Source organism: Olea europaea, unplaced genomic scaffold (genome assembly GCF_002742605.1).
Source record: "Olea europaea var. sylvestris unplaced genomic scaffold, O_europaea_v1 scaffold1814, whole genome shotgun sequence".
NCBI lineage: Eukaryota > Viridiplantae > Streptophyta > Magnoliopsida > Lamiales > Oleaceae > Olea > Olea europaea.
Genome location: NW_019235893.1, coordinates 102,933 through 126,644, shown reverse-complemented (window position 1 = coordinate 126,644; position 23,712 = coordinate 102,933). Strand labels below are relative to the sequence as shown.

Here is a 23,712-nt window from a genome sequence, read left to right as displayed (position 1 = left end):
CATTTATTTGAAAATTTGTTTTTAAAATCAATGGTCAAAATTTTTTCAACACACTTATTGTCAATCAAATTGTGCATAAACATTGTACAAATGACTGATTATACATGTTCGGACAGTGTGATAAGGTTTACCTACCATGAGACCCAGAGTCACTGATTAGCTTCAATGCTGGGACGTGGTTAAACATGCCTTGTGATATAAAGGCTGTGGACGAGATAAAATATTCTTGAGTGAGCTGGGGCATAAGCCTTTGCAAAACGGGACAAACTTAGCTTTCTGATTTAGCGTGTTATTTCAATTTCAAACAAATTGATCCTTGTCGACACATGCCCAGGATCAGTCCGATGATGCCACGACAACTCTACGATGTGGCACTTTTTGGGTACGATGGGACCTGACCTAATCAGATTTTTAAGACGTAGGAATCTGGTCATCCAACAAAGAAGCATACAACGGATGGCTTTAAATACTCTCGGTACTTGAAAATGAGCGTCCGCCCTCAACTCACTCAGGCACGTTATGTCAAGATATGGATATGGCCTCAAAAATTAACCTTATTAATAAGAATATCTCAAAACTTTCTATGTTGTTTATTTGTTTTATAGTTATTCGACGTGAAATTTTACCCATAACAGACAATTGCCCCTTAATCAAGAATCACGGGTTAATAAGATGACCCCACCACACTTTAGTCAAATGAATATTCAATAAGCTTCAAGGACAGCAAAAAAAAAGGCTGAAATTTTTTTTAAAGCCAATATATACCAAATCATTCAATAGAGTGCAATGATATCATTAGAGTTTCAGGAAACACAACAATCCATAGTTAAAGTGGGAAATCTAGAAGTACAACAATTTTCTTTTTCACATTTTTTGTTCAAGATAATAAAATTGTGCACTCTCTACTAATTGTAACGGTTGTGCTCGATCGTTCACTACATACTTTCCACTAAGGGAGGGCTTCCCTCTTATTTACTCACAAATTTCTACCACGCTCCTAGAATTCGAACCCATGACATTTTTTTAGGAGATAGTTAAATTGAATCTTGATATCAATTAGACAACTAGCGTACTCAAGTGAACGATTGAGCACGAAGTCTGGACCGTTACATAAAAATTTTGCACCTTTTTTTGTAACACTCGACCTCTATGCCCAAGCAAGATCGGTTCAAACTCTCTCAAAATGAATAGTACGTAAATTAGTGGCTAGAGGTCGGGTCATACACTAATCATATCATCAATTCTGGTAAGAAGAGAATTCTCTACTCTTCAAATTGAGGAAATGGCCGCATCCCTTTTCTCCAATGCATGGAAGACTCGGCTCCTTCCCTACCTTGGCCACTTAATAATGTCTTCAATCTTGAACACGTGACTCCTCGTCAAGAATTTCATGTGTGCGCCAATGCCCAGGATAAGGAAGCAGTTTAATATTGTAAAACAACAAAGGCACGTACTAAACATACATAAGCATTATCCTTTTGCTGTCAGGAACTCCTTCAGATTCCTCAAAATTCCTTTGTCATATGGATTTTTAAATTGCAGGTCCGTTTGGGGTAGGCCTAGACAATAATGGTCGATAAATATGAGCAATAACAAAATTAGAGCATAACACCATTTCATGGAGAAGCAGTTCTAGTAAATCACCTGCATCCGAAATGATTTGAACCTGGAATTCTGGATATGTCTTCCAATTTATCTGTAAAAATGAACTGTTCGGTCACCAATTACATACGCCTAAGTAATCACAATGAATCCACTGTACTCGGATAAACAAATGGCCAAATCACAAAGAGCAATATAGTAATTTTAGCAGAAGGCCACTTCAGATATCTGAAGAAACTCTTCATGTAAATGTTGTAATCACCGCAAAATTTAATGCCTAAGAGCATGTTTATCTTCAAACACATTTGAATAAGATAGCTTTTCTTTACTTTTAGTAGAAAATTGCTTGTTTTCAAGTTGTTCGAATAAATTACCTTTTTCGTTACTTTTAAGTAGTGAATTACTTATCTTCAAACAAACTCTTGCCTTACTTTTCAATAGTCCAAGATGTTTCCAATTTTAATCGATTTAAAAACCACTCACTTATAGGTAAACTTATTTATAACTAAACCTATTGAGCTTAGCCATACAAGCCACAAGTATGATTTTGCATCTCCATTGACACTCATCTCCTTTATCAAAAGAAGTGGATATATAGACATTTTGAAGAGAGCTTCTTTCATCCAAATTAGACAGAAAGCTAAATGGAGATTGCAGTTCAGAAAAAAATAGTAAGTATTGAGAATGAATTCGAGGGAGATTGCTCCATATTTATGTGCATTTTATTTCAAAAGATGGAACCATCTTTTCTTCAATTAATACTCAGCAGGCAGTTCAAAAGTGCATCTAAAACTCATTTCCAGGACTCTAAATCAAAAATTGCACTTGATGTGGGAAACATACCCCATTCCACATCCCATCCATTACCTACTTATTGTTGATGGCAACCCGATGAGGACATCCAGTTTATTTATTTTAGTGACATCCAATTTATTCATTTCATTTTAGTTGGACTGTTATTTTGTTTATTTTAATTGGGTTACTTTTATGGACTTGTGTAATGGGCTTAGCCTCTCTCTTCAGGTTTTTTTGGTTTTTTAAATCTCTTTGCCATGTAATGGACAGTTGATGAATGAATAATTTTTAGGTGGCTTGTGGCAACTTTCTTTCTTCTTTCTATCTGTCTTCTACTGATTCTTCTATTGATTCTTCTTCTACCCCCGATCTTCCCTCAATTCCTCTTCCCCATAACTTCGTTATCACATTCAATTAATTACTCGAGTTGGTATTGCATCAAATTTGGTATCAGAGCCTAAACTTAGGTAATTTCTCATCTCCAATCCAAAAATTTCTTCCTACTTCTCAAAAATTTGTCGGAGCAGCACGAATAAAAAAATTTAGCGTACGAGCAGCAGATCTCATTTCTTTGTTTCAGTTTTCTTCATGGTTGCCCAAAAAAAAAAAAAAGTGTACTGTTCATCGTACTGTTCACAACCGGTTAGTTAAAAAAAAATTGTGTACTGTTCACACTCGAAAATTTCAGTTCAGGTTTTTTTGTTCTGCAATTTCAGTTTCACCCAAAAAAAAAAACAAAAAAAAATTCTCGTTTGCTGCTGTTTTGTTTATACAATTGTAGTGTTGTTCCACAAATTCCAACCCTAACATTCAATTCTACTTACACACAACCCAATTCCATTTAGTCCAATTAACCCAGCCTACTCTCTACGACATAGACCCACTCCCCAAACACTAATCCCAGCTGGCCTATCTCTATAACACGATCCAAACCCCTTCTCATCCGGCGTAGTCCCAAATATCCGACCAAGCCTGATTATAACCAATCTATTAACATCAAATACCCCCACAGTTTCACCCGATTCCTTTCTCACAACCACTATCCTACCATTGTCGCCTCTAATCACCACCACGCCAACTCTTCATTATCTATTGTACCCAGGCATCTAACGCACTACTGCTTCACCGTCACAGGCCACCACAACCAACCCAAAATCATACACTTCCACCACAGTCACCGCACTCATATATTTCCCCGTTCGTCTCAACAATCGAAAAGCCACAGTCACCACACTCAATTTTATGTCTACACCAGAACCAGCACAAGTTACAGTCAACAGGGGCTAAAACCATTGGACATGAAGAGAAGAACAGAAGCATAGTTGGGGCTCATAAGTCGGCAATTCAGATCAATCGACATACAGATAGTCACAACCAAACAATGGGGAGTCCTTGAACCCCTTTTTATAATTGGTTTATATTGGTTCTTCATCTTAAAGTCGCATCATTTACATTATTTGTGTTGCTGTTATTTGATAATTGTAGCCTTAAGACCTACTTGGAATACGCAGTACTTATAGGTAAACTTATTTATAACTAAACCTATTGAGCTTAGCCATACAAGCCACAAGTATGATTTTGCATCTCCATTGACACTCATCTCCTTTATCAAAAGAAGTGGATATATAGACATTTTGAAGAGAGCTTCTTTCATCCAAATTAGACAGAAAGCTAAATGGAGATTGCAGTTCAGAAAAAAATAGTAAGTATTGAGAATGAATTCGAGGGAGATTGCTCCATATTTATGTGCATTTTATTTCAAAAGATGGAACCATCTTTTCTTCAATTAATACTCAGCAGGCAGTTCAAAAGTGCATCTAAAACTCATTTCCAGGACTCTAAATCAAAAATTGCACTTGATGTGGGAAACATACCCCATTCCACATCCCATCCATTACCTACTTATTGTTGATGGCAACCCGATGAGGACATCCAATTTATTTATTTTAGTGACATCCAATTTATTCATTTCATTTTAGTTGGACTGTTATTTTGTTTATTTTAATTGGGTTACTTTTATGGACTTGTGTAATGGGCTTAGCCTCTCTCTTCAGGTTTTTTTGGTTTTTTAAATCTCTTTGCCATGTAATGGACAGTTGATGAATGAATAATTTTTAGGTGGCTTGTGGCAACTTTCTTTCTTCTTTCTATCTGTCTTCTACTGATTCTTCTATTGATTCTTCTTCTACCCCCGATCTTCCCTCAATTCCTCTTCCCCATAACTTCGTTATCACATTCAATTAATTACTCGAGTTGGTATTGCATCAAATTTGGTATCAGAGCCTAAACTTAGGTAATTTCTCATCTCCAATCCAAAAATTTCTTCCTACTTCTCAAAAATTTGTCGGAGCAGCACGAATAAAAAAATTTAGCGTACGAGCAGCAGATCTCATTTCTTTGTTTCAGTTTTCTTCATGGTTGCCCAAAAAAAAAAAAAAGTGTACTGTTCATCGTACTGTTCACAACCGGTTAGTTAAAAAAAAATTGTGTACTGTTCACACTCGAAAATTTCAGTTCAGGTTTTTTTGTTCTGCAATTTCAGTTTCACCCAAAAAAAAAAACAAAAAAAAATTCTCGTTTGCTGCTGTTTTGTTTATACAATTGTAGTGTTGTTCCACAAATTCCAACCCTAACATTCAATTCTACTTACACACGACCCAATTCCATTTAGTCCAATTAACCCAGCCTACTCTCTACGACATAGACCCACTCCCCAAACACTAATCCCAGCTGGCCTATCTCTATAACACGATCCAAACCCCTTCTCATCCGGCGTAGTCCCAAATATCCGACCAAGCCTGATTATAACCAATCTATTAACATCAAATACCCCCACAGTTTCACCCGATTCCTTTCTCACAACCACTATCCTACCATTGTCGCCTCTAATCACCACCACGCCAACTCTTCATTATCTATTGTACCCAAGCATCTAACGCACTACTGCTTCACCGTCACAGGCCACCACAACCAACCAAAAATCATACACTTCCACCACAGTCACCGCACTCATATATTTCCCCGTTCGTCTCAACAATCGAAAAGCCACAGTCACCACACTCAATTTTATGTCTACACCAGAACCAGCACAAGTTACAGACAACAGGGGCTAAAACCATTGGACATGAAGAGAAGAACAGAAGCATAGTTGGGGCTCATAAGTCGGCAATTCAGATCAATCGACATACAGATAGTCACAACCAAACAATGGGGAGTCCTTGAACCCCTTTTTATAATTGGTTTATATTGGTTCTTCATCTTAAAGTCGCATCATTTACATTATTTATGTTGCTGTTATTTGATAATTGTAGCCTTAAGACCTACTTGGAATACGCAGTATTGACTCTCATTGTTCCCCAAATTACCCAATGTGATTAGACCTGTCGTTTAGTCATTTGTACTTTTGCTTTTTATTTTATTAGCATCAAAATTATTAGCTTGCTACATTCGGACTTACGTAATCCTATTTTTAAGTTAATCAAAAAAATAATAAATAAATAAAAATAAAATAAAAACTCAAATTGCTATTTTTCCTGTTGGCACTCGATGTTTGTTGATCTCAGTAGTGCACTCCAATTGGCTAAGCATTACTCTGTATGCATTTACGTAGTGGTCGCATTACTACCTCTAGTTCTAGCACCATTGCTATGGATCCAGTCCAAATTCGGGCTCTCACCCGACAGTTAGCACAATTACAAAATCAATTAATGACTGTTCAAACTGAGGTAGCTGCTACTCGTGAGGAGAATAGAACCCTAACCGCTAGGTTGAACACTCTTGATCCAGCCCTATATTCGACTGAAGCTGAAAACTCTGAAACTTCCATTAATAGACCTCATTGTCAAGGTGGTCGACACCATGCCAGACATGATCGTAAGGATGAAAATCAGGCTCGTGGACGAGAGCAGGAACATCACCGTCATGGTACATAGTCTCCCCCTCGTTACAGGAGCGTCTCTTTCGAAACATTAAGTTAGATGCCCCCACATTTGATGGTTGTCTAGATCCTAGTATATTCAATCAATGGGTTAGAGATATGGATCGCTTCTTCGCCTAGTATGGGGTCTCGGAAGATCGAAGGGTACAATTTGGGAAAGTATTGAGGACCTCCTGGAGAGACGTCACGCTCCCCCTGTTGGGAGCTGGGATGAAATGAAGCGTCGCCTTCAAGAAAAGTATTTACCTCAATCTTACAGAGGTCACTTGCGGATCAATGGAATGCACTTACGCAAGCCAATGACATGTGATCGAATACGTTGCTCAGTTTGATGAGTTTCGAATGAGACGTCAGGTCGTTGAGGATGAGGTCATGACCTTGAGTAAGTTTAGGCAAGGCCTTAAGGATGATCTTAGACGTGAGCTTGTCTTTAGAGGCGTCACCACTCTTGACCACGCCTACTCTTTCGTTCGGGATTACGAGTTAGTGACTAGGATATCGTATAGAACTCGTAGTGACACCCGTATGGCAACCTCTTCTACATCCACTCCATCCCTTAAGTCTATTCTAGGGCCTCTTCCTTCTAATGCTACCCCTGCGTCGGATAGTAAAGGTAAAAGTTCTGAGGTTTCAAAGGCATCCTCCCATTTCCAATGCTTTAACTCTAAGTGTCCTAGCCGAGCCCTAGTTATGGAAAAGCGTGAAGGTATAGTTGACGAACCATTAGAGGACCAGGTTTATGAACCTAAGTTGGAAGAGTTTGATGACTTGGAGGATAGTGAAGATACCTTCTTAGGTTATATTCAGACTAGTAGAGCCGGTGTCGTCCATTGTACTCTCACCCAACCCAAGGATGCCGATGATTGGCGTTGTCATGCCATCTTCCACACTTACATCAAGATCAATAATAAGGGCTATAACGTTATTGCGGATAGTGGCAGCTTCATTAATGCGGTTTCGATGGCCACTATATCCCGTCTTGGGTTAAAGCCAGTTCCTCATCCTCAACCGTATAGCGTCTCCTGGGTTGATACCTCTTCTATAGCTGTTAAGGAGCGTTGTCTAATCCCTATCCAGTTCCTCGAGTATAAGGACCATATATGGTATGACGTTATTTCCATGAATGTCGGGCACATCATTCTAGAACGACCTTGGTTATTTGACATAGATGTAACTATTTATGGTTGATCCAATTCCTGCTCTTTCGTGTTTAATAAAAAGAAGATTCACCTTCACCCACTGCCCCTAAAACTTGTTGGCTCACATGAAACAAAGAAAAGTGTGAAACGAAATGGGTGTTCGATGTTGTCGTTATGGAGGTTCCACTGAACTTCACAATAGAGAGCCCTGCTAAAGTTCAATCATTTCTTCAAGAGTTTCGGGATGTATTCCCGGAGGACCTACCTGACGAATTACCTCCCCTGCGGGACATTTAACATGCCATAAATTTCGTCCCAGAGGCATCCATTCCTAATTTGTCTCATTATAGGATGAATCCTACAAAACACGCTGAACTTCAAAGGCAAGTGGATGACCTCCTTCATAAAGGATTCATTCGTGAGAGTTTAAACCCGTGTGTTGTCCCTCTGCCCTATTGACACCTAAAAATAATGGTTCTTGGAGAATGTGTGTGGATAGTCGTGCTATCAATAAGATCACGGTGAAGTCCATTCCTAGACTTGACGATATGCTAGATATGATAATTGGTGCTACCATCTTTTTTAAGATAGATCTAAAGAGTGAATATCATCAAATTAGAATTCGCCCAGGTGATGAGTGGAAGATCGTCTTTAAAACAAAAGATCATTTTTACGAATGGCTGATCATGTCTTTTGGGCTAAGCAACGCGCCGAGTACCTTATGGGAGTAATGACACAAATTCTTCGACCTTTCATGGGTAAGTTTCTTGTTGTCTATTTTGATGATATTCTCATCTATAGTAAGACTAAAGAGCAACACCGCGACCATCTCATACAAGTTTGTTCTACCCTATGTACAAATAATCTGTATGCTAACATCAAGAAGTGATCTTTTTTCACCGACAGTCTTTTTCCTAGGTTTCATTGTCTCTTCAACAGGCGTATCTGCTGATCCTGCCAAGATTCAGGAGATTCTTGACTGGCCTGAACCTAAGACTAGTCATAACGTCAAGAGCTTTCACGGTTTAGTTACATTTTACCGTCGCTTTATCAAGGGGTTCAGCACCATTATGGCGCCTATTACGGAGTACATGAAGAAAGGGGAGTTTCATTGGTCACACGAGATGGCTAAAGCCTTTAAGTTGGTCAAGAAGCGAATGACAGAGGTTCCTGTCATGCATCTTCCTGATTTTTCCATAGTCTTTGAGGTCAAATGTGATGCTTCCGAGGTAGGTATAGGCAGAGTCTTGAGTCAGGATCGTCATTCTGTTGCCTACTTCAGTGAAAAGTTAAATAAAGCCAAACAATGGTACTCAACTCATGATAAGGAATTGTATGCGGTTGTCCAGGCTTTGCGCTATTGGCGCCACTATTTGTTACCCCGGAAGTTTGTCCTTTATTCGGACCACGAGGCCCTCCGTTACCTCAACTCCCAAAAAAGATTGAGCTATAGGCATGGTCGTTGGATTGAATATTTGCAGGCCTATTCGTTTGTTTTAAAACACAAGAAGGGCTTGGAGAACCAAACAGCTGATGCTTTAAGCCGTCGTATCTCCCTTTTGTCGATCATGAGTGTCAAGGTCATCGATTTTGAAATGCTTAAGGAGGATTACGAGGTGTGTCCCGATTTTAAAGATATCTTTCTTGATTTGCAAGGTGAACAGTCAGATACCACAGATGGCTTCCGACTTGAGGAGGGTTATTTTTTTAGAGCTAATAAATTGTGCATCCCTTGAACTAGTGCAAGATTTCATAGTATGGGAAATTCATGCGGGAGGTTTAGCCGGTTGCTTTGGGCGTGATAAGACTATAGAGGAGGTTGAACGCCAATTCCATTGGCCTAGTTTGAAAAAAGATATGGTTAAGATTGTTAGTACATGTAAACTTGTCAATTGGCCAAACAGAAGAGGCAAAACACAGGCCTCTACAATCCTCTTCTCGTCTCCAATTGTCCTTGGTAAAATGTTAGTATGGATTTTGTGTTAGGACTTCCACGCACTCCAAAGAAACATGATTCTATTTTTGTGGTTGTCGATCGTTTCTCGAAAATGGCTCATTTTATCCCCTGTAGTAAGACCTCAGATGCGTCCAAGGTTGCCATGTTATTCTTTAATGAGATTGTCAAATTATATGGGCTTCCTAAGACCATTGTGTCTGATAGAGATGTTCGTTTCACTAGCCATTTTTGGAGAACTTTGTGGCAAAAGATGGGTACTAAATTGAAATTTTCTACGACGTACCACCCTCAGACTGACGGTCAAACTGAAGTAGTTAATCGTAGTCTTGGTAATTTGTTACGATGTCTGGTCCGAGAAAATCTTCAAAATTGGGATTTAATCCTTCCTATAACTCAAATTGCGTATAACAGTTCCATGAATCGCTCACTAGGTATGAGTCCATTTGAAGTCGTTCGTTGATATAAACCTAGGAAGTCGTTAGATCTCATTCCTATGTCCCCACAGGCTAGAGTGTCAGTGTCAGTGTCAGCCTAAGCATTTGTAAAATATCTTCGTGAGTTGCATATTGAGATCAATAAACAACTCGAAGCCAGTAATGCAAAATATAAACTCCAAACTGATTTGCATAAAAGACATGTTGAATTTAACATTGGAGATTACGTTATGGTCCGCATTAGGCCAGAGCGGCGTCTACATAGAATAGCCTCCAAATTGCAAGCCCGTAGTGTTGGTCCATTTAAAATTTTAAAGCAAGTTTATCCAAATGCATATATTGTTGACATTCTACCCCACCTTGGTTACCACTCTACTTTTAATGTTGAGGATTTAGTTGCTTATAAAGGCCATTTCGTTCCATCAGATAATCCTCTGTTACCTCCTTTTGTGGACCTTGATCCTGACTCTTTGGCCCCTTCTAACCCACTACCACCTCTCACAGCACACAAAGATAAAATTGATGCTATTTTAGATGAAGAAACTGTGTTAACTAATAATGGAGAGGTTCAGTGCTTCCTTGTTCGTTGGGTTAATCGTTCAGATTCTGACTGTACATAGATCTCTAGAGAGACACTAAAGCAATTAGATCCAAATTAATTAGAACTTTATCGGAGTCAGCAGGATCTTCCTTAGCCGAGATCACCTCCCATCCACTCAGAGGGAGTTGGTAAGGACACCAGATTCAAACCTCCACTGACACATTTCTACAGATGTCGAAAGAAGCTTGCCCAACCACTCAACTTATAGTTGGGAGATTGACTGCAACCTATATTGATATATCCACTTGACAGGGTCGAGTTTTCTCCCACCTCAAGAGAGTTGATGAGGACATCCAGTTTATTTATTTTAGTGACATCCAGTTTATTTATTTCATTTTAATTGGACTGTTATTTTGTTTATTTTAGTTGGGTTACTTTTATGGACTTGTGTAGTGGGCTTGGCCCTCTCTCTTTAGGTTTTTTTGGTTATTTAAATCTCTTTCGCCATGTAATAGACAGTTGATGAATGAATAATTTTTTGGTGGCTTGTGACAACTTTCTCTCTTCTTTCTATCTGTCTTCTACTAATTCCTCTATTGATTCTTCTTCTACCCCCGTTCTTCCCTCAATTCCCTCTTCCCCGTAGATTCGTTATCACATTCAATTAATTGCTCGAGTTGGTGCTGCATCACAACCACATTCCATTCCCAAGATAATTAAAATAAAGTAGAGAATATTAGAATAAAAAGAACACGTTATACACTAGATTCAACACAAAAGAGATATGGGAAATACTTTTAACTTCCAGAAGTAACAGGGTAAAATCCCTTTTCCGATTTCTTCAATGTATAAAGACAGAACTTACCCACTCATCAGTTTTGATGTTAAAACAAGCACAATACACATGCCACATTATAAAGACCACCTACGAAGTCAGCAAGAATTATCGTCAGATGATAACATAAGCTATCTTTTTCAACATCTATTGCTAACACATTATCCAAAATCTCTAAATCCATTGATACATTAAGGACGAAGAAAAAAGGGGCACCTGCCAAAGAACTTGAAACAGAGAGAACAACATTGTACTAATGGCCAAACTTCTTGAAGCAGAAGTCTACAGAATCAACACAAAGAAGAAATTACGAGGCTATACCATGCCAAAGCAAAGCCACAAAACTAGATAGTAATGCTTAAACGAGAATAGATAGTGAAATAATGCAATCCCAAGTGCATCAGGAAGATTAAGCCAGAGAGTAAGTACATACCACCCTTTTAACTTCATCAATAGTCTGAAATCTTGCAGCAACTATAATTCAGGAAAAAAATCTAAAAAGATTAATAGGAAAAGAACAAAATAAAAAAGAGAAGGGAACCTTGGGAGTTGAACTTTCTTCAATCATAATAATCATACATATTAAGAAATACAAACAGGTCTTATGCCAATGTTTTTAGGCAACATAACCAAATAAATTTTAAATCAGGGCCCTATTCCCTCCCAAATAAAAGCTCAGTCTTCGTCAGATACATGCTCTTTTGAATCAATTTTTTTTTTAGCATTATACATCCATAATTTTATGTACTTACAGCCAATCAAGGTTAACACTAAATGTGTGAAAAATCTATTACAGCAATCTTTCTTTTCCCATGTATGTCTAATTAATAGAACTTATATATCCTCATGCATGAAGTTCTACATGGAATTGGGCAAAGGAATTTGAATTGCAAGGTTATTCATTTCTAGAATTTAGGATCTCTATTTTACAAGGAATTGTAAAAGCATCCAATCAGCAATTGGTGAATCCAAGTTCATGGTTATAATTTTCTAATGTTGGACAAGCTCCATCATTATCTCCCACGTGAAACCTTCAATTGCATGTGGAGAGGTCAAACACTAAGGGCCTGTTAAAACCTATGTTCAGTGTCATTTTTATGCTGACTGAAACTTGCTTTAGCATTTGCCAATCACTACTTAAAACGTGGTACAATTTAGCAGCACAACAATGAATAGTGAGTTGTATCTATGAGATGTTAAAATAGCAGACAAGAACAAAATCTGAACCAAGATACCCACCTTCTCCTTCCTAGTTTCTCATACCTGTTAAAGTATATTTATTTCAAATTATTATTTCCTTCTTTCTCCCTACGTAAATTTCCCTAATTCTTGTACAACACGGTTTTTAAGTACCTTCCAAATAGTAAAAGAATCAAATTCATCTATTCATAAAGGGAATTTTTGGAATTTGATATATCAAACAAGAACAGAAACAAACAACAGACTTACACTGAGATGCACATGCAACATATGAAGCTTCAGATATTACAAATCCAATCAGGAGCAATACAAAGAAGAAATGATTTTTTTCACCTGCATGGGGACATCACTTCTCACTATAATTATCTCTGCAATTAAAACTTAATAGTATGCTGACTTATCACCCAGACGATTTATCAGATGACCCAAGAGAGTCATTATTACCTATACAGTTTCCAAAAGCTGGACAATGGTGATCGAAACCATTCACATATGCATCACAGTACTTGCAATATCTTCCCCTCCGTACTATCAAACCCTGCAAACAGATCATGAAAGAAAGTTTGAGTACAATCGAGACATTTCTGCAGCTACTATTGCAAAGCTTTGTTAAAAACTAAATGGTAGAAAAACACTCGTTATTTGAATATAGGATGGAGCAAAAATTGATGAATTTCAAAGAGTGTTACTATGCTATTTGTCTAATTTATATTTCTTGTGGAGGATTATGAACCTGGTCTGTATTTAACATTAACTTATTCTGAAGTAGCTCATACTATACTTAGCCAGCAATTGAAACCCATTAAGATTGATACTAGCAGGGAAACCACATAATAAATAATCAAGCAGCATGTGCTTGTCAATTATCAGACGCTACCAAGGCCTCAGACTGACCGAAAATGTTCAGATATGACTCTTGTTAGACCACCAAGTTGCCTGAACATCAAGACACTGAGGCCTAGGTTGAGTAATAAATTACCAAGTGCCAATGCTAAGTGACTCCGTGATCTTCAGTTTAAGAGAACAAATAATCTAAACTAAAGATCATACCTCTTCAGCATGAGATTCTTGCTGTGTGGGATGAGTTGAAGGCTCCAACTCCTATGAAAGAAGATTAGATCAATATACAAATTGCGCTAGTCTAATAAAAGAATTCTATCATCTTATGTGACCTCTATGTGGGCTTCATCTTCATTGAGAGGACTTCTGACAGGCATTTCATGATAGGAAGAATCACATCTTACAAAGCCTGGATCGCTTAACATAATACTGCAACCAATCATATGTATTTTAGTATACAGCGTGAATTACGAATAGAACACAATGTCCATGAAGTTAAAGTTCTGTTCATCCCGATTCATCATATATGCATATATCCCTCGTATAATCACACAAAAAACTAACCGATATAACCCAACTATCAGCATGACAATCTCTATGTTGAAGACAATGTCCATCAAATATGAAGTGACTGCAGAAAAGGTAAACATCTGAAATTACTTATAGAAAATTCAGGATGCTGAATAAAATGTACAGTCAGTGGGTCTTGAAAGAAAATGTATAATTCATCTTCCTAGAGTTGCTGAATTACATCAAGTAACTGAGGGAATTCTCACCATATTTCTGCACGTATATATTATACAGATTGTCTGGTTCAATACTTTCTACAGAATTCATTTCTTTTTCCTTTTTCTCGATTTGCTTTTCTGATCGCTATCAGAGTATGAAATATCACACAACTTGGAAATTCAGTTTTCCACTATGCACTTAGTTAAAAATTTTCAATCAGCTCTGACAATGCGAATTTATCAACTTGGATAATGAATTTTGAATTTGAGAACACAAATCAGTATCCAAAATTAAATCAGATTTTGCCTGACAATATCAACAAATCATGATACTAGGAAATAAAAAGTGTTCTTCAATTTGAACATTGGAGAAAGGTACCTCGTCGAATCACAGAAAAATAAACAACCCATAAAAACAATATGCTAAGGAAAACAAAAGCCGGGGCACAAGCTTTCACACCCACTAGCCTCTTGCAGCATCTCCCCAAACCCACCAGAATTACAATCAACAGAGCTGGAATCAGTTCAAACGGAGAGAAAAGAAAAGATAAAGACGAAATTAAGTCCAGAGCACGTAATATACATAAAAATAAGTGATAATACAACCAAGTTAAAACGAAAGAGAAGCAGATTTACACCTGTGAGAGGAAGGAGAGTGAAGAAGGAGGAGGTGGGGAGGAAAAGAGCAAGCACAAACAGAGTGAATTGAATGAAGAAGACAGAGATAAGTGAGGCCAAACAACTAATCATCAAAGACTGCATATTTAACAACTTTGCAGCAGAATTAAGAAGTGGGGTGAAAAAGAATGGGTGGAAGGACGGAAAACTGGAAGGGGAAAATTGGGAAGAGAGGAAAACTCGGAAGTGAACTTATTTTTTTATCATTACAAGTGAATAATTTATTTTGCCCCAAAGCTAGTTAAAATTCAAAATGTTAGTAAATCTTCATAAGAATTATATAGTTAAAAAATTGATAAAAATTATCCATCCTATAAAATGGAGTTAATTGATTCAATAATCACTAAACTTATTTATGTGTCATCAACTACTCACTAAAATTTCAAATGTTAAGTTTTGGTCATTACAATAAACGAGTCTATTCAGGTTCAAAGGGTAATAAAAAATCATTTGATAAGTGGATAGATTCAATACTATTAAAATTACTGAATTCTATCCTTGGTAAATAATGTTGGTTGTTGCAGTTGGAGGGATGATTTATAAAACTCTTAATGGTATCTTTAAAAGTAATAAAGATTGTGGAAGAACTTTCACCCATGTGAACTTCGAGATAGTGCCGCATCATTAGAGAGTTAGAGTTCTCTCTTTAAAAGTTCAATGAAAAAGATAAGTGCAAGATCATATTAGCACTAAACGAGTTAGACGAACTTGTGAAAATTTGACACGTGTGTGTGATTTTATTGGTATTGTAAGTGTGAATGAATTGAAAATTAAAAGAAAAATGAAAAAATCATGCATGGCTTATACAATCGCATAGGCCTTCAAAGCCTGCAGTCACATGAGTGCTTTTTAGGGACTAAAGAGGCAGCCAACGATATAGCTATGGAATTGCAGGGTTATAGTCTATGCAGTCGCATAGTGTTGATTTTTTTCGAATTTTCTGGTGATTTTCTTGGTGAATCATTACACATTTTCTTATTGAGTTGAAACCACTTTACGTAGGGATGATTGAAAACTATAAATACATAATAGCATTCATCCCTAAATATATAAAAAAGCATTCTATTTGGTCATCCAATTATTGAAGAAATTTAGTTTCTTTACCTAATCAAATTCCTTTTTTTCACTTGTTCACTTTAAAGAATTTCTTTGCTTTTGGTGTTCTTTATTGAGACTTGATAAATTCTACAAAATATTTATCATTTCAATCCTTAAAAATTTTATAAGATGAGGGAAATATAGTTTAAGGACAAGGAGGGTGTAGTATTGTGTACAAGGGGGAAATGTTGGACAGGACAGTTGCCATTAAGAATCTACATCCTTGTACCATGCAAGGGCAAACTGAGTTCCACAAAGAGGTAAAACCAGAGGTTTTCTTTCTTATTTAATGTGCAAGTGTGACCATTAATGTTTAAATTCGAACTGGTGACCTGCTGCAATTATAAGTGTGCTTCCAAAATTAAAAGGAAAGTCGTGCTTTTGGAATAACACATCTATTAGTGGGTGAATTTAACTGGATCTTGACACGTGGTGTCACTTTGGCTGTTTGATCTGCTTCCAAACCCTTCCAATACTTAAAGGCTCCAGTGACCATTCATCTGTTCGATTTTTGGGAGAGATTTTCTTGGTTTTGAGGCAGTCTCTTTGCTCTCTCTCTCTCTCTCTCTTTGTGTGATGAACGTCTTCATTTTTGTGGTTAGGGTTCGATTTCTTTGAGTGTTTTCAACATATAAGCTAGTGAAAACCTTTGTAATACTATAGATCCTATAGAGATTTACTGTTGTGCGTTAGTTTGTGAGAATCTGAGTGATTCTTGTGAGAGCAGTTCGGGTTTTCTGGAGATTTTAGTGGGCTAAGTTGATTCCTTTTGTGGAGTTGTGGTTCCTTCGTGGATCTGGAAGAGAGAAGTATTTATATATGTCTTTTTCCATTTTGATTGCTTCGTTATCTATGGAATCATTTTTATTTTTTATTTTTGGGTCTAAATATTCTATAAAGAAGTCTTTCAGATCTTCTTCTAGATAGATTAATTCGTTTTCTGTATAAATTTTTAGATCAATAAAATTTCGTATAATATTTGGATCTAGATTTATTAAAAATTTATGATCTATATTTTCTTGAGGACTTATTTGAAGATTTTTAAACATTGTAATGGCTTTGGTTGCAATTTCTCTATTAGGGGTATTTTTGGAAAATTAGTTGTTTGGAGACTAGTTTTCAAATGTTTTTATTTCTTAGACTAATTTGGAAAATCCTCCTTTTATTTAGGCTATTAAGTTGTATTTCCTCCCTCCTTGATTCAGAGAACAGTTGCAGAATAAGTGACTGTGGGGTTCGTATGCTCATAACAAACAAAACCCTCCTCTGCCCAAGTTTCCGTCACTGTGCTGAATTAATTATTGCTTTCGCCTATCAAGATCCCGAATTTCATAGAACTGGAACCATAACACTACTCGTTTGGATTAATCATAATCCAGCTACTCACAGGAAGAACTCCAGCAGGTTTAGCGAGTGAAGTGCGCAGGGCTGTATCCAGTGGGAAAGTAGCATCCATATTAGATTTATCTGCTGGTGAATGGTAAATATATGTTGCTAGGAGATTGGTGGACCTGGGATTGCAATGTTGTGAATTGAACAGTCGGGATAGACCTGAACTGAGTCCAACTCTCGTTAGGGAGCTGGAGCGCCTTCCTGTTCTAGAAGAGCAACCAGTACCATCTTTTTTCTTATGCCCAATACTTAAAGTAAGGAGTGATTTAATGCAAATTGTTAGCATATGGTATCGCAATATTTGCGTGCTTAATAGTAATGAAAATATAGTTTCATTAAATTCTATTAAGATGAATTTAAACACTCCGTCTCTTTCAGAAAATAATGCATGACCCTCAAGTGGCAGCTGATGGATTCACCTACGAGGGAGAGGCATTGCGTGGTTGGTTGGAAAATGGCCACGAGACTTCTCCAATGACAAACTTGAAACTATGTCACTTAAATCTCACTCCTAACCATGCATTGCAAATTGCCATTCAAGATTGTCGTGTATTTTGTTAAGACGTTGAGTTCCATCTTAAATGGTTAACCTTGTTAAGAGGAGTAGCACAATCCTTTATAAGATGGTCTATGCTTTCATCTTTATTCAATGTGTGATTTTATCACTTAAGATGTCCCACCACCTTGCAAGATGGTGCCCCGTTTTAAGCATAATAATATCGAAATTCTTATGCTCTTTTTTAGAGTGTTAATTCGATCGAATCGCTCGTTGGTATTTAATGGGATTTGATACCATGTTGAGATTTGGGACTTTATCTTTAAAAGTTAACGTGTTAAGAGAAGTAGTCCAATCCTCTATAAGTTGATCTATATTTTCATCTTTATTCGATGTGAAATTTTATCCTTTAAAATATTTCAAGTTGTATACATTTACATCTAGATTATGCTAGAACATAGTTGTTGGTATCTTTCGATATCATTACTGTTAGGCATTGTGTTACTAATAGAAGCTGTTGAATTGTCGTGTAAAACAATTATAGGGAGTCTTCCGGTTCCATTGCTTGTAAATTTCATTTTTTTCCTGAACTATGATTGAGATTGTTTTCTATTTGGAATAAGATTTCTTTTCTTTTAATAGGAGGTCGTCCTCTATGTTCTGGTGGATCTGCTCAACTCATGTTCGCCATTTTCAAGGAACTCAATTGCATCAATTGTAGGGGGTGTTTCTGCCCTGAAAACAATAAAGATTGGGACTTGAAAACAAAACATAGTATTCTAAATATAAAGCGATATGTTATCGAGATTCTGAGTTCTTGAATTCTCGAGTTTATAGTCCGAGGAGAGGACTACTTAAATCTCAAAGTCCTGAGATGGGAGCCTACTTAAACAGCAAGACAACTTGAAAATATGAGCATATCCTGAGATGGGATCCTTCGTAATTAAACTAAACCATTCGGCCTAATTTTCAACATACTTGTTGTGGCATATCAGGGTTGTCTGAATCTCAGCATCATTGAAGGGATGATCTTCCATGGGCATGTTAATCTGAGGCTCAAGTTTCTGCTCGTCCAGTAGGGGCTTCGACTCTGCCACACACGTCCAGTTTTGATCGTTTGACTCCCCCATGACAACTCCCTGGTTGGGGACCATATTTTCTTTCAAATTTATTCGAGGATTGTCATTCATTGCTGGGTTAGTTGGGTACAAGGGCTTCTCGTGTTTTATTTCGACCATGTTATCTTCATTCGAGACAGAAAATAATTCATCCCGATTTCCATGTTCATTGAACTGCGAATTGCATTTATCAAACGCTTTGTTTGATGATTCCTGCAAAAATTCTTGGCCTGGTGGAGTCTTATAGCTGAAACTACCAAACCCTTCAATCCCTCTCGAAATCTTTCTGGCTCTATTCCTTTCTTCCTTCCAAAGAGGCCCTTTCTCTAGCAATTTCAATACCCTTTCAGTTTTCCTCCTCACATTCAGACCCCAATTAAATCTGAAATAGTTAAACCAAAAAATATTAGCTTTTGGGCTAATCGGGTGAAAGCCAACTCTCATTTTCATTTTCATAAATATATAGGAACAACTATTACCCTTTTTCATCTATATGTTGAAAGCTTTCCATTTCCCTAATTACATCTCTATCAGTTCGAAACTCCTCTGCAACACTCTCAGGCCCATGAGTCAACAAGTGTTCTAGCAAAATCACGGCATTATATGATGCCCTCCAGTTTCTTTTATCAAATCTTGCCAATCTGGAAAACACATAAAAACCGATCCTGAGTACAACAAGATCAAATTGTACTGTACAATCCTATGGAGTACTGTGTACCAACTGAACCCTGAGAAAAAGGGTGATTCAAATAAACCTTTTATGCAGTGTCTCAACGATTCTCCAATAATCATCGACTTCAAAAGCAGCCCTGGATATGATCTTAAGAGTACGAGCATCTGGCCCTTTTGGATTTCCATTTGTAGCTTCTTCTGCCAGTCTTTAACAATAAAAAACAGTGCAATTCATCGCACACATCGCATCAGTTTATCTTTATATCATTGGACATGATAATATATATTTTGTTTCTTCGTTAATCCTATATAGTACTATCCAATCCATTCAGATCTTCATAAAAACTTCGGACAAAAAGGAGTGATCAAAACTTACAATTGTGCTGGTGTAACATCGGTCAAGGCCAAACGGGCAGTCCTGATCTTCTCCTTGAAAAAAAAAGAAGCCTGTTTCTTGAATTCATTGAAAATTGGTGCATTCTTCATATTTCCACTGTCGCTAATGCTGCCTAGGTTTGACATTTTCTTGTTTTCTTGGAAAAGAGTAGTATGGCTTAACCAAAGAACCTCCCTACCCCATCCTGCTTGGCTAATTTACAAGAAAACCACCCTATATTATATTACACCTGTTTTGTATCTATTAATGAAATGAAAATATTGACATAAGAAAAAGGGACGATGGCCACTTGGTTTTGTGAAAGGATGACCATTTCAAAGGATGATAAAAGCGTATACAATTGTTTGTAAGTGACATCATGGAAGTCGGACTTTCCAATGAATAAAAGAACATGTGGAAAGATTTTATGAAGTTTTTGAATATGATTTATTGATTTTAAGGTATATCATATTTCAGCAGTGGAATCCGTGCTTTCAGGTTTGAATTTGAATTTTTCTAGTTTTTGATTCATTGTTTTCTCCAAAAGCATTGTCCAATACATCCAGAGCCTTCTTGGAAAAACTTTAAGAAGTTAGCTGAGTTCATGATGTCCTTTCGAGAGAAAATGCTTACAAACATGGCTTGTAGGATGCATAGTCAAATTTCGATTAAAATACCAGCTTCATTTTTTTTTTCTTTTTTTCTTTTTTTAAAAAAAACACATGCACACCCGTGGAAGCATCACACATATGTCAAGTTTCATGTTGATGGCAAAAAGTGATGTGACTAGCACCCTTTAATCCACTTTATATTTCCAAAACTAGACCTGAAACGTTAAAGAAACGGTGAATCTAGTTGAACTCTCGCCCAACAACATAGGGGTACAATGGTAGAATTCCCTCCTGAGAAAAGTAAAACAACTCAAATGTGGGTATTGAAAACTTCCATGTTTCATTACTTACCCCGTTAAAACGGAGAATGGCTTCTTTTAGGTTAAAAAGGTCAACACTGCCGTGGTCGTATCAAATAAGGCTTAGTTGATTTTATTGCAATGTAATCAACTTTAAGAGTGGAGCCGATTATTAGAATGATTATACTATGTGTACACCAGAGCAAGCCCCTTGTTTCTTGGAAGTTGCTGTGAGAGGAATGATGGGACAGAGGACGGAGTTCCAATGTTGCATAATTGAAATAGAGTTCATTCTTTCTTTCTTTGAATCTGCCATCTCAATTTATGTTTTTCCCTAGTGCCCATTTGGCCTCCATTATTTCACATTATAATAAGTGAAATAGTCATTTTTTGGAGAATAAATTGTTAAAAAAGAAGAATTTTTTTTTTTAATTTACGTATAGTATTATTTTATTAGCAAATGTATGATTGATAAAAAAAGAGAGAAAAAAATTATAATTTAATGAGGAATAAATTTTTTAAAAAGGTACTATAAGAAAAAGAAAAAAAGAAAAGCACAAGACGCTCCCCAATCTCAGCCCACACAACAATCAATCACGGTCAATCTCATCCTCACCCTGTTCCACCCACGAAAGAGTGGTTGGAGTTGATTAGTGGTGGCTATAGGAAGGGAGCACGGCAAGGGTCGACATAGGGGTTTGGATACGTAGCTTCTTTATTTATTTTCCATTTCCTTTTTATCTCCCTTCTCTTTCATAGTTTAATTAAAATTCAGCATTATCATTTTACCCTTTAAATGAAAATGACTAATTAGTCACTTGAATTAGGCCTGGACGCGGGACGATTCGGTTCGTTTTAAAGATAATCGAATCAAACCAAAAATTTTCCTCGGTCCAAAAATAATTATGAAACTATTCGAGTTTGGTTCCGTTCGATTTCGTACTATAATTAAACTTTTTAACATTTATAACAACACTACATAAATATAACTATGGCACATTCGATCGTAGTTTTACAAATTAACGTAGTCCAATTTAATAAATGCAAATAACAAGTTGTCCAACAAGATTAATTTACCAATACATACAAATACCAGAGAGTAAATACTAATAATAAAACTTCAACGATCCATTCAATGGTTCATTTGCTTCAAACCTTCAAGTCTACATGAAAAATGAATGATAAATTAAAAGTTATAAATAAAAAATATTTTCAAGTATTGCTAATACTTACCAACTGTTTGATTTATCCATCAATTGCTTAACTTACCATACTCATTATAAGTCATACTCATTATTAAGAGACGCTGCAAGAAAAAATTGAAAAAGCACAATTAAGTTATTAACAAACATAAATAAATTCAAATTTGTTCAACTAATAAGATTTAATAAGAAAAATATAACATATATTTTATTACCTGTCTTAATACCCTCATAGAACTTCGTCTTTTCAATGCAAACTCTATCTTGGAAAACTCTCAAAAGTCTAAATTCTTTCCTTAGCCAATTTTGTGTACAAATCTAGACCTCAATTGTTTTAGGAGTTAAAGAACTCCTAAATGGATCAAGAATGCGCACTCCAATACTAAATGTTGACTCAAAAGCAACTGTAGATACAGGAATGGCAAGAACATCCCTTGCAACCTTAGATAAAATTCCAAATCTTGATTTATTGATCTTCCAACAATTCAAATTCTCAAATTTTCATTACTAGCATCTTCAGTGGATTCCATTAGATATCGTTGTACCTCATATTTTCTAGAAAAATCCATTTTGGTAGTTTTCAATTTCTTGTACCCAAAAAAAAAATTGCAATCATCCCAATCATCATCATCATTCATTTTCCAACAAAGTGACTCCATCATTAGATTCATCGCCACCACTTCTGCTTCCACTAGGTCCATTGTTTGAACGATGCCATCCCTTTCGTTAGTTATACAAAGCATACAAAAATTTCATGACCTCATTCTTTGTGGCTTCAACTTTAACACTGTCATACAAGATACCAATGCAATGTACAACAAGCTCCAACTTATGCCTGGGATCAAGCACGACTGCTACAATCAAAATCTTGTTTATTTTATCAACTTTACACCAATACTTGTCAAACTTAATATTTATGCTATTTGCTATACTACTTAGCAAATAATCTTGCTTTTCACCCCCTTTTCTTCAAAATTCGCTCGATTTTACAAATTTCATGGAAGTAAATATTGGAAGTAACACTCAATTAAGCATTAAACTTCAATGTGACATCATAAAAGGTTCTTAAAAACTTGACAAATTTTCTAACTTTCTTCCAATAATAACTTGTAGGTAGCCTTTCTTTTTCTTTTCCACCTTCATTCTCGTCAAAATATTTACAATAAAATTCATTCTCTTCCTCCATTCTTTCAAAAGCTTTTTCAAAATTCAATGCACTATCCAACATTAAGAATGTTGAATTCCATCGAGTAGAAACATCTAAAATAGCAAGTTTTGTGCATGCAATCTTTTCCCTTTCAATACAACATTTAAATTTTGTCAACCACGAAGGAGATGATCGAAAATATTTTACCGCATTGCAAATACTATCTACAGATAGATTAAACTCTTTTAACCCTTTTTTAACAATCAAATTGAGTATGTGTGCTGAACAATGTACATGCAGATAAAAGCCACATAAAATCATAGTATCATCAGGTTTCCAATTCTTCAACTTGCTTTTCACATAAAAGATCGCCGCAACATTTGTGTTTGCAATGTCTATAGTAATGGTACCCACAAACTCTATTCCCCAATCAAGTAAACACTTCTCACTAAGCTTCCCAATTGTCTCCGCTTTATGATTTGGAGCCATGGAAAAACCCAATATCCTCTTATGCAATTTCTAACTCCTATAACAAAAATAGTGTGTTGAGACTACCGTATAATTGATGTTTTGAATTGATGTCCAATAATCAATGGTTAAAGAAATCCTTTGACT

The 23,712-nt window shown here is 36.5% G+C and overlaps 2 protein-coding genes and 2 long non-coding RNA genes across 8 annotated transcripts in view; 1 reads left to right on the top strand and 3 right to left on the bottom strand.

Annotated features, from left to right (window-relative positions):
* Positions 1-760: 760 nt before the first annotated feature.
* LOC111378419 (palmitoyltransferase ZDHHC17-like) lies at positions 761-14,882 on the bottom strand. Of its 5 annotated transcripts, none has more exons than XM_023001612.1 (12): positions 14,647-14,882; positions 14,388-14,522; positions 13,845-13,911; positions 13,613-13,709; positions 13,491-13,541; positions 12,885-12,978; positions 12,690-12,773; positions 11,674-11,714; positions 11,457-11,522; positions 11,271-11,330; positions 1,645-1,709; positions 761-1,559 (listed from the first exon to the last, which is right to left on the bottom strand). In XM_023001612.1, exons 1-12 carry the CDS (start codon positions 14,768-14,770, stop codon positions 1,532-1,534), a joined length of 912 nt encoding a protein of 303 aa, XP_022857380.1. In that variant the 5' UTR covers positions 14,771-14,882; the 3' UTR covers positions 761-1,531. The 5 variants fall into 5 exon arrangements, with proteins under 5 accessions (XP_022857380.1, XP_022857379.1, XP_022857381.1 ...); XM_023001611.1 differs by having other exon boundaries at positions 1,645-1,696; XM_023001613.1 differs by lacking the exon at positions 11,271-11,330 and having other exon boundaries at positions 1,645-1,696.
* Positions 14,883-16,981: 2,099 nt separating this feature from the next.
* LOC111378418 lies at positions 16,982-18,311 on the top strand. Its single transcript, XR_002699858.1, has 2 exons — positions 16,982-17,430; positions 17,555-18,311. It is a non-coding gene; the product is annotated as an uncharacterized LOC111378418 (long non-coding RNA).
* A 119-nt stretch (positions 18,312-18,430) lies between these two features.
* Positions 18,431-20,256, bottom strand: LOC111378417 (ENTH domain-containing protein C794.11c). Its single transcript, XM_023001610.1, has 4 exons — positions 19,839-20,256; positions 19,546-19,668; positions 19,270-19,431; positions 18,431-19,172 (listed from the first exon to the last, which is right to left on the bottom strand). Exons 1-4 carry the CDS (start codon positions 19,982-19,984, stop codon positions 18,635-18,637), a joined length of 969 nt encoding a protein of 322 aa, XP_022857378.1. The 5' UTR covers positions 19,985-20,256; the 3' UTR covers positions 18,431-18,634.
* Positions 20,257-21,730: 1,474 nt separating this feature from the next.
* The window catches only part of LOC111378416, a 2,974-nt gene continuing 992 nt past the window's right edge, over positions 21,731-23,712 (bottom strand). The window contains exon 3 of the long non-coding RNA XR_002699857.1: positions 21,731-22,054. This is a non-coding gene — a long non-coding RNA (uncharacterized LOC111378416). The remainder of the gene's footprint in view (positions 22,055-23,712) is intronic.

Bases quoted from the DNA above. Each gene is read 5' to 3' on its own strand.
- LOC111378419 (XM_023001611.1), bottom strand. From the start codon at position 14,770: ATGCAGTCTTTGATGATTAGTTGTTTGGCCTCACTTATCTCTGTCTTC. The intron at 11,523-11,673 runs GTATGTACTTAC...TTGATTCTGTAG, and splicing joins TTGATGAAGTTAAAAGGGTG to ACTTCTGCTTCAAGAAGTTT. The intron at 1,697-11,270 runs GTAAGTTCTGTC...TCATTTTTACAG, and splicing joins ACATCAAAACTGATGAGTGG to ATAAATTGGAAGACATATCC.
- LOC111378417 (XM_023001610.1), bottom strand. From the start codon at position 19,984: ATGTCAAACCTAGGCAGCATTAGCGACAGTGGAAATATGAAGAATGCA. The intron at 19,432-19,545 runs GTTTATTTGAAT...TGTGTTTTCCAG, and splicing joins GTTGAGACACTGCATAAAAG to ATTGGCAAGATTTGATAAAA. The intron at 19,173-19,269 runs GTAATAGTTGTT...TAACTATTTCAG, and splicing joins CAACATATAGATGAAAAAGG to ATTTAATTGGGGTCTGAATG.